We start from the raw sequence: 9,656 nt of genomic DNA on the forward strand, positions 1-9,656 counted from the left end.
CGTGCGACCTTCTTTGGCGCCCCACTCTCCCCCACCTCAGCCTCGCTTCCGTCTCTAAAACCTTTTTGCCTCCTTCTGTCCTCATCTTTTTCCTGCATCCGTCTCTCCTGTCGGCCTCACGACGCCACCCGAAGTCAGCTCTTGACCGGCTGCAGAGATGTCGCCCTGCCGCGCTGGGGTTCAGTAAGATGAGGGGGTACGATGAAGGCATCTTCCCGGGGAAACATCTTGAGCCGAGTCGCCCTCCCTCCCTCATCTTCCCTTTCTGCCATCTCTGCAGCTTTGCGGCTTCTATTCCCTTCCAACCGGAACGGCTAATTACTGTGCAATTACAGGGGGACTGTTCTGTTTTTATAGTCGCCTCTCCTCGCCGTCGCCTGGCTATAATTACTGCTGCATTCCTGCGAGATAAAACAGCGCTGGTCTCTTCTTGCAGAGGTCTGCGGGGAGGGAGAGGAGGACAGCACCCCGACTGTGAGCAGGGGGCGCCCCACGGGCCCTGGATCAGCGAGGAGACCCCCCCGGCCGAGCTGAGGCACCGGAGGCGGGCAAACCCCCGCACGCCCGGGGGGCAGAGGTGGGGGAGAACCGGGATATGCCCGAGGACAGATCCCGCCTAGGCCAGCGGACCTGAAGCAGCCGGAGCAGGGGGCGTGCCGCGGAGGGATGCTGGCGTCGGGAACGCCAGGGGCTGGACGGGCAGGACGGACTCCTCTGGTCGAGGTCTCGGCTGAAGGACGGAGCACCAGGGGCTTCGGTAACTCACTCAGGGACTCAGGGGCAGAGCAGGAGACCTGAGCTGAGAACTTCCTGATATTAAAAAACCAGCTGTCCTCCAGGTATATATCAAGACTGGACCAGTTGTCCTGCTGGTGTGACAGCCCTGTGTCTTCACCACTGGACCAGCTGTCCTCCTGGTGTAACAGCCCTGTGTCTTCACCACTGGACCAGCTGTCCTCCTGGTGTGACAGCCCTGTGTCTTCACCACTGGACCAGCTGTCCTCCTGGTGTGACAGCCCTGTGTCTTCACCACTGGACCAGCTGTCCTCCTGGTGTGACAGTCTTGTGTCTTCACCACTGGACCACTGGACCGGCTGTCCTCCTGGTGTGACAGCCCTGTGTCTTCACCACTGGACCAGCTGTCCTCCTGGTGTAACAGCCCTGTGTCTTCACCACTGGACCAGCTGTCCTCCTGGTGTGACAGTCTTGTGTCTTCACCACTGGACCACTGGACCAGCTGTCCTGCTGGTGTGACAGCCCTGTGTCTTCACCACTGGACCAGCTGTCCCCCTGGTGTAACAGCCCTGTGTCTTCACCACTGGACCAGCTGTCCTCCTGGTATATAACAAGACTGGGCCTTGACCACTGGACCGGCTGGACTGGCACGAGTCGGGACACAGAGGCAGGGGAACGTCGAACGGCCCGGGAGGAAGACAGGCGAGAACAGAGCCGGAGTGTGCTGTCAGCACCGCACCCCAAGAGGCCAGGCAGAGACACGGCGGGGGGGACCAGCGTGCTCCAGATGTGCGGCCCAGCTGTGCCAGGGGGCGTGGCCGGGGGCTTCGCGGGGAGGTGATCTCCCAGGCGCCAGCGGGGGAAACGCGAGCCTGTAATAAGCCTCAATTTTGTTTTCTGCGATTCTGCTTTCCTGGCTGTGTCTCTTTCCGCCTGGCTCTGGCCGCACTCCGGCTGCCCAGTCCTGAACTCCGGGGCTTGTGGGAGCCTGTGGGAACATAAAAGCATCTTTTCTCTGCAGACTGCATTCCAGCCGAGCCGCGGGCGAGCTTCTGGAGCGACACGGAGCAACGCAGCAACCCAGAGCAGATCTTTCTATAGCGCCTTTCTTCCCCCTGGGGCTTGAGGCTTTTTTTTACAGGCCTGCAGTAAGTTTGTTTTGCCTCGAATTCTGCAAGGAATCTGAAACGACAGCGTTTTAGTTTCTACAGCGGAGAAGATCTCCTGTTCTGTGACCACAGCTCTGCGGCTCCTCCCTCTCCCCGATTCCGATACTGGAGCGCCTCCCGCCTCCCACCCAGGGGGGCTGAAAGGATGGCCTCCGTGCCCGTCCCAGGGTCCCCCACCGGCCGCCCCGCCTCTGGAGACCCTCGCCCGGGACCTTCCTCGGCCCGACCCGCACCGGGGCGCCCCCCCCAGAGTTCCGAGGAGCAGGCCGGCAGGGGACCCCCGGCCAGGTTCTCCATCAGGCCCGCCAGCAGCCGGTCCGCGGCGGCCGTCTCGGGGATTAGGCGCCCCAGACTGCTGGAGCTGTGCAGCATCTTCGAGGGGGACCCGGAGGCCGGGGGACCCCGCTCTCCGCCGCGGGAGAGCCGGAGGAGGGAGAACTCGGAGTCCGGGGGGGGCGAGACCAGAGGCGCAGCCAGAACCGGACCTTCGAGCGGAGGGGCCCTCCCCCCCAGGGTGGTCCCCAAACCGCCGGTGGAGACCAGCGCCGCCCAGATGAGGAACAAGAGTACCGGCTCCCTCTGGCCAGGGTCCGGCAGTTGTACCCCCGGAACCGCCAACCCAGGCGTGGACCGGCCCGGCTGGAAACAGGACTTCCACGACCGTAGCAAGAGCCTGGACTGGCGGGAGTCCAGCAGGGCGGGGCCCGGGTTCGAAAAGGAGGCCAACGGACCTGTCCGGACCGCCGCCCCAGAGGAGAGGAAGCCCGGGGCGACCCAGTGGGGCTCCAGCCCCCCGAGACCGCCCAGGAACCAGGACCGGGGTGGGGGCTCGGACCAGGCCGGCGCCGACGCCTACGTGTCCTCCGCGGGCCGGGCGGAGCAGAAGTCCGGCGGGGCGGCCCCAGGCCCGCTCTGGGGCAGCGTGGGGAAGGGAGCACAGAAGATCCTGATCGTCGCGGAGAGGACCAGGAGCGGGAAATCTCTCCCCGCCCGGATCAGGCCGGAGCCGGGCTTCTGCACCGCCTGGGCCCGCAGGGACGACCCCGGCCCACGCCGGCCCTCGCCCACCTTCGCCGAAGCCGTGGCCAGAGGCAGCATGGCGGAGGCTCCCCGCAGGGGCTCCCCTGTCCACGCAAGGGGACCCTCGCCGGCGCAGGACCGGCCCGCCCGAGTGCCGCCCAACCCGGGCGCCGCCACCGGCACCGGCGCAGTCCAGGACAAGGATGCCAGCCCGGGCGCGGGCAGGACGTCTGGAAACTACGTCTCTGAACGCCTCCAGCCGGGCAGCGCAGACCAGGCCGCGGCTCGGGATCAGGAACCCAGCCGGGGGGCGAGCCTGAGGGATCCTGGGAATATCCCGGCTGGCGCAGGGCGTCCCGGGCCGCCGACGGCGCGCGGCTTCCAGCCCGGCGGCGGCAGCAGCTCCGGCTCGTCCTGCTCGTCCTCGTCCTCGTCCAGCAGCAGCAGGGACTCCGTGTTCGGATCCGGGGTGCCATCCCGGCTGCTGGAAAGGACACACCGGGGGGGCCCCTACCCCGCCCGGGTGAGACCCGTGACACACGGCCCCTCCTGGGAGCGCGGCCCCGTGTCCGGAGCGATGACCAGGACGGTGACCGCGGTCCAGCGCAGCCCCAACAGCGGGGTCCTCTCCCAACAGAGAGAGCAGCCGAGGAAACCCTGGGATGAATCCAGGTATCGCTCCCACGCCAGCGCCTCGGATCTGGGGAGACAGATTTCGATCCAGGAGAGACCCCCCACGTTTCAGCCATCCCAGTCCCGATCCGGAGGAGGAGGAGGAGAAGGGGGGAGTCGCCCGGATTTCCGGGACACTGCTGTCTCCACGGAGACGGTGCGGAACAAGATCCATCGCTTTGAGACCCTGGCCCACCGGAAGGACAGCCCGGCACCGAAGCCGGACCAGAGGCCCGGCCCATCCTCCTCCTTCCAGCGGGCCGCCCGGGTCTTCTCGGAGACGGCCCCCGGCGCGGACCCCCAGCGGAGGGGACGGCCCGCCTGGAGGAGGGGGGACGAGGAGCGGGCGGCGGCGTGGGTCCGATCGGCGTCGCTCGACAGCGCGCCCCGACTCGGAAACCCTCCGGCAGATCCGGACGGGGAGGAAAAAGCCGGAGGAGGAGACCCCTGGGTGGGGGGCCCACCCGCGGGGTCCGATCCCAGGGGTAGCCGTCCCAGAACTGGCACCGAGGACGAGTGCGACTCTCCGGCCCCGAAACCCACCGTCCCCGACAGCAGGACGGCTGCTGCCCCCCAGGAGGACACCTCCGAACCCGGGTCGCCCCTTGTTGTGGAGGGGCCCCTCCCCCTGGGCCCCATCGCAGGCAATTTCAACAACAACTCCAGCAACGGGCTGCCTCCCAGTCCGCTCGCCCGCGCCGGCCTCGCTCCGCCTTCCAGGCCAGCGGGTCACCTCCCGGACCTGGTCCCCTCTGGCCTCCTCCGGGAGCCCCATCCCGGGAAAACCCCGTTCCCGCGGACGTGCTCCCCCGGACTGCCACGGCCCCCGGACCAGACCGGGGAGAGCCTCCGTCTGCCGCCACCTGCGGCCCCCGAATCCCGGGACACCTGGGGGCGCTGGAGCTCGGAGGAGGAAGACTCCCGTTCCGAGAGCTCCGAGAGCTCCGAGGGCCACGACACGGATTCAGACCGCTCGGATTCCGGCTCCTCTTCGTTGACGATAACCAGTAGCTTCAGCCAGTCGGACAGGCGCAGCTTCTCCGTCAGGTCAGTGGCCGGGGGCCGGGTGTCTTGAAGAGGCTCGTTCCCTGGTAGGCTGTGGGGAAGGTGTCTGGTTTCTGAAGGCAGTACCCCTGTGAGCTCCGTGTGTCACACACGGCAATAAGAAAACATCTCATAAGACGTTGCGCTGTAAAAAAGCTCAGCACTTTGTCCCTTCTAAAACGTCCCCTTTCCCTAAGACAAAATGGATTACATCATAGAGCGAGAGAAGAAGCACTAGATTTGTTATTCAAAGCTTATCAGTTACTTTCAGCTAATTCTAATGACCCAGACAGCATATATTGTTTTGGTACATTGTCTTCTAAAGTAACCTAAACAGTGTACTTTGTTGACGCACTGTTTTCTAAAGTTCTGCACGTACTGTAGCACAGCAGTTACATCCTTGAAATATATTATCTAAAAGCACCAATATATTTTTTGCAAAGCTCTCTACATTTTAAGAATCAATTTACTTATTAGATTTCCACTTCAGGTTGTTCATCATCATCCCGGCAGCTTGGGTTTGGATGAGATGCCCGCTCCGGGAGAGGGGCATGTCTGCTTCCCACTCCCCCCCGGTCATCCGCAATCTGGATAGCCACCGGGGAAAAAGAAAAAAGAGGGGTTTTTCATCCAGTATGGGGTGCAGTGCTCTAGGGCAGCGGGGTGGTGCAGAGGTTTGCACTGGAGCTCCACAGCACCGGGACACCTGGGTTCGATTCCTGGGGTGCTGTCTGCGTGGAGTTTGCATGTTCTCCCCCCCCAAGTCCGCGTGGGTTTCCTCCCGCAGTCCAGAGACAGGCTGGTGGGGTAACTGGCTTCTGGGAAAACTGGGCCTGGTGTATGAGTGTGAGTGTGAGTGTGAGTGTGAGTGTGAGTGCTGGGAGAGGCTCTGACTCCCCCGTGACCCTGTACTGGATGAAACAGTGAGAAAATGACAAACCATTTACTGAAGGATCCAGGGACTCTCACTTCAACAACACAGCTGGGCAGCTTGTTCCAGGCACCTGCTACCCTTCCTGTAGTGCTGTGTCTTCCCCTCGCCTGACGACATTTAACGTGTCACGCACGGGAGAAAAACACACGGCCCTATTCACCAGCCCCCCTCTCTCTCCCCCCCCAGTCTGGCGGACCTGTGCGGCTTGGGGGGCGCAGACGACTGGGACGACTCCGACGCGGAGGACAGCCGGTCGCTCCGCTCCGCCTCCCTGAGCTCCAGCATGTCCTCCGCCCTGTCCATGGTGTCCATCATCCCTCACGACGAGCTGGAGAGCCTGCTGGACGACGTGAGGGCGGCGGGGGAGGAGACCCTGGCGGTAAGCCCCGCCCATGTCCCCGCCCACACGTGCACAAGCCTCACCTACTGGTGCACTGGCGCACGTGTGTGCGTGAGCACGTGCACGATTCCCGGACTCCTGCAGGAGTGGAGCACAATGACTGGGCACGGGACGTTGTCTTTTATGTAGCATTTATTTGTGCCGTCCGAGAGCTTTTGAAAGTCTCTCTATGTGTGCAAAACATATCTCCATGGATGTAAAGAAATTTTGTGAGAAATCAGACAAAGTATTACTGCACGCGTGTATATTACGAAAATTCTCGGACTCACAGCATGTACTGTACAGAATTGTTCATGTCCACTTTCTCTTTCTCTCTCCCTGCTGTTCCCACACTCTCTACTCTCTGGCCTCATCTCCCCGTCTCTGCCTCCTCCTCGCTCTCAGAACTGTGAGGATATCCAGGTGGTGGTCCTGCACAAGGAGGCGGGCTCTGGGCTGGGCTTCACCGTGGCCGGGGGAGTGGATCAGAACAAGCCTGTGACTGTGAGTGCACACTGTCTCTGTGTGTCTCTCTATGGCTGTGAGTGGACACACTCTCTATGTGTCTCTCTATGAGTGGACACTGTCTCTGTGTGTCTGTCTGTGACTGTGAGTGCACACTGTCTCTGTGTGTCTCACTATGGCTGTGAGTGGACACTGTCTCTGTGTGTCTCTCTATGAGTGCACACTGTCTCTGTGTGTCTGCCTGTGACTGTGAGTGCACACTGTCTCTGTGTGTCTGTCTGTGACTGTGAGTGCACACTGTCTCTGTGTGTCTCTCTATGGCTGTGAGTGGACACTGTCTCTGTGTGTCTCTCTATGAGTGCACACTGTCTCTGTGTGTCTGTCTGTGACTGTGAGTGCACACTGTCTCTGTGTGTCTCTCTATGGCTGTGAGTGGACACTGTCTCTGTGTGTCTCTCTATGAGTGGAAACTGTTTCTGTCTCCTCATCCTTCTGCGTGACTCTGTGTCAGAGTGTCTCCCAGCTTCTGCGTCCGTCTCTTGTCTTCTGCTGTGTCCCCTGTCACGTCTCGCATCTGGGCCCAGATGTGGTTCCCCCCCGCACCCCGCAGTGTCCACGGCTCGGCACTCCGCTGTCCGGCCAGGGGGCAGTGAGCTCCCTGCGCACGGCCGGTCCGGACCGTAATAACGGGAGCGTCCGGCTGTGTCCGCAGGTCCACCGGGTGTTCCCCTGCGGCCTGGCGGCCCAGGAAGGCTCCATCCGCGAGGGCGACCGCGTGCTGTCCATCAACGGCACTGCGCTGCAGGCGGCCGCCCACTGGGAGGCGCTGCGGACACTGCGGAGGGCGAGGTCCCGAGAGCAGGCCATCGTGGTGCTCCGGAAGGGGACCTGCACCCCCGCCGCCACCGCCGAGCCCCAGGGCACCCAGCCCCACGGCCTCCCCACGGGTGACGGTGGGTATCCAGACCAGAACCAGGCCGCGGACCCAACTGCCCCACACAGCTCCTTTGCATGGCAGCTGGCAGCCCACTGGAGCTCAGGTGTGAGTCTGCCCAGCTCCTGGATGGGAGACTGCTGCTGGAGGAGGTGTTAGTGAGGCCAGCAGGGGGCGCTCACCCTGCGGTCTGTGTGGGTCCTAATGCTCCATTATTGTGACTGGGACACTATGTAGACTGTAAAAAGGCGCCGTCCTTCGGATGAGACATAATACTGAGGTCCTGACTCTCTGTGGGCATTAAAAATTCCAGGGCGTTTCTCCAAAAAGAGTAGGGGTGTTAATCCTGGTGTCCAGGCCAAATGTCCCCTGGTGGTAGTGGAGGGGATCCCCATTACCTGTAAAGCACTTTGAGTGGTGTCCAGAAAAGCGCAAGGAATGATCATTTATGTTGTAACTACATTTCACTGTAACAGTGAGCACGACAGTGTAATAAGCATGTTCTTGCTTGAGACCCGCACTGGTCAAAGTGGCTCCTAGAAACAGGATTTATCCCCGTTTCTAAGGTGTTCAGTGGAATAAACAGTACAGGTTTCCTCCTTTAGGGGTTCACCCCAGCCACTGGTGTGGGTACCCACTGATAGGGCTGTGAAGGCAGGATAGTACAGCGCCATAATGAGACAGGCCAGATTTGAACCCGCAACCTTTTGAAAACAGGTTCAGAGCACTAGCTGCAGCTCCACGCTACCCCCTTCAGTGCATAAAGGAAAGTGTAATATGGTGAGGGAATTAGGGCTTATTACTGTGTAATAGATGTCATATTACTATGTAATAGATGTCATATTACCACAGGATGTGTAATGGCAGGAGTGTAATGGCCTCCTTGTGGTTCATCCCTGCAGCCCAGCCAGGGAAGACCGTGCATCTGATCCTCACCAAGAGCTCCTCGGACCTGGGCTTCAGCCTGGAGGGGGGGCGCGGGTCCAACCAGGGGGACAGGCCCCTCACCGTCAAGAAGGTCTTCCCAGGTAAGACGCCGACGGGCAACGTCAGGCTCCCGAGCGTCACTTTAGCGCACTGCTGTCATGTTCCCTTCCTGGCCCTCCCACTTTTTATTCACCTGCCCTCCCTCCCTCCTTCCTGTCTTCCTGTCTCCCTGTCTCCTGCCCGTCTTCCCAGGCGGCCCCGTCGACCAGGTGCTCCCCGGAGACGAGGTCCTGGAGGTGAAAGGTCGGAGCCTGCGGGGCTTGAGGAGGCTGGAGGCCTGGAACTGGATCAAGATGCTGCCCCCTGGGCCGGTGGAGGTGTTACTGCAGCGCCCCTGCAGACTGTAGGGAGAGGAGGAAGAGAGAGGGATGAGCTTGTCTGGCCCTGTAACCAGCACATGGGGGACAGGGGTTCAGGGCACAGAGAGAGAGGGGAGACAGGGGTTCAGGGCACAGAGAGAGAGAGGAATTCAGGGCAGAGAGAGCAGTGATAAGATTCAGACATGAACACAGGCAGAAAATCAGGAAGCTACACAGAGCAGCTGAATGAAGAGGGGGACAAGAATTTGCAGCAATTCATGTTTCAGCATCTTTTAACATTTTGTATAACAATCTTAAAAAAACAAAAAAAATGGCTTGTTAATAATATCTTGTTAACGTCCCCTAAAATCAAAATCTTAATTATAAACTTTTGTGCTTGCTTTAAATAAATGTGTTGTAATTCAGTTTTGGATTGTGTGTTACTTTTTCTCCATCTACGACGTTCATTTTATACGAATATCAAACTACAGTTCAGTAGAGCCCAGTGAGATCAGGGTAAAAGCACAGTACAGTGCAGTACAACCCAGTGAGATCAGGGTAAAAGCACAGTACAGTGCAGTAGAGCCCAGTGAGATCAGGGTAAAAGCACAGTACAGAGCAGTATAGCCCAGCAAGATCAGGGTAAAAGCAGAGTACAGAGCAGTACAGCCCAGCGAGATCAGGGTAAAAGCACAGTACAGTGCAGTAAAGCCCAGTGAGATCAGGTTAAAAGCACAGTACAGTGCAGTAAAGCCCAGTGAGATCAGGGTAAAAGCACAGTACAGTGCAGTACAAATGTGGTGAACAGCTGTAGTCTAAGCCTCGTGTCCGTTCTCAAACTTAATGAGAATTAATCAGCCACATTCTTCACTGCACATGCTTGTGAACGAACAGCAGGTTGTTTGCCTGTAAGGCAACCTTTTTTTTCTTTGAGCTGGCTGAAGCGGTACGTCGGGATTTTTCTCCAGTGATTAATCAGAAACCAGATTCGAGCACTGTGAATAACGCTGACTCCTAC

The 9,656-nt window shown here is 60.0% G+C and overlaps 1 protein-coding gene across 1 annotated transcript; it reads left to right on the forward strand.

Annotated features, from left to right (window-relative positions):
- The first annotated feature begins 436 nt into the window (after positions 1 to 436).
- On the forward strand, positions 437 to 9,063 carry LOC107080106 (pro-interleukin-16). Its single transcript, XM_069185011.1, has 7 exons — positions 437 to 839; positions 1,757 to 4,643; positions 5,761 to 5,953; positions 6,359 to 6,457; positions 7,131 to 7,371; positions 8,255 to 8,380; positions 8,532 to 9,063. The coding sequence occupies exons 2-7, from the start codon at positions 2,050 to 2,052 to the stop codon at positions 8,684 to 8,686; spliced, it is 3,408 nt and encodes a 1,135-aa protein (XP_069041112.1). The 5' UTR covers positions 437 to 839; positions 1,757 to 2,049; the 3' UTR covers positions 8,687 to 9,063.
- Positions 9,064 to 9,656: the final 593 nt, after the last annotated feature.

The sequence above is a fragment of the Lepisosteus oculatus genome, chromosome 27 (assembly GCF_040954835.1).
Source record: "Lepisosteus oculatus isolate fLepOcu1 chromosome 27, fLepOcu1.hap2, whole genome shotgun sequence".
Classification (NCBI taxonomy): Eukaryota; Metazoa; Chordata; class Actinopteri; order Semionotiformes; family Lepisosteidae; genus Lepisosteus; species Lepisosteus oculatus.

What these genes read in the sequence shown, in the direction of transcription:
- LOC107080106 (XM_069185011.1), top strand. Translation starts at nt 2,050, where the DNA reads ATGGCCTCCGTGCCCGTCCCAGGGTCCCCCACCGGCCGCCCCGCCTCT. An exon ending in CGGGGGAGGAGACCCTGGCG is followed by an intron (nt 5,954 to 6,358) that starts GTAAGCCCCGCC and finishes CCTCGCTCTCAG; the next exon opens with AACTGTGAGGATATCCAGGT. An exon ending in CGTCAAGAAGGTCTTCCCAG is followed by an intron (nt 8,381 to 8,531) that starts GTAAGACGCCGA and finishes CCGTCTTCCCAG; the next exon opens with GCGGCCCCGTCGACCAGGTG.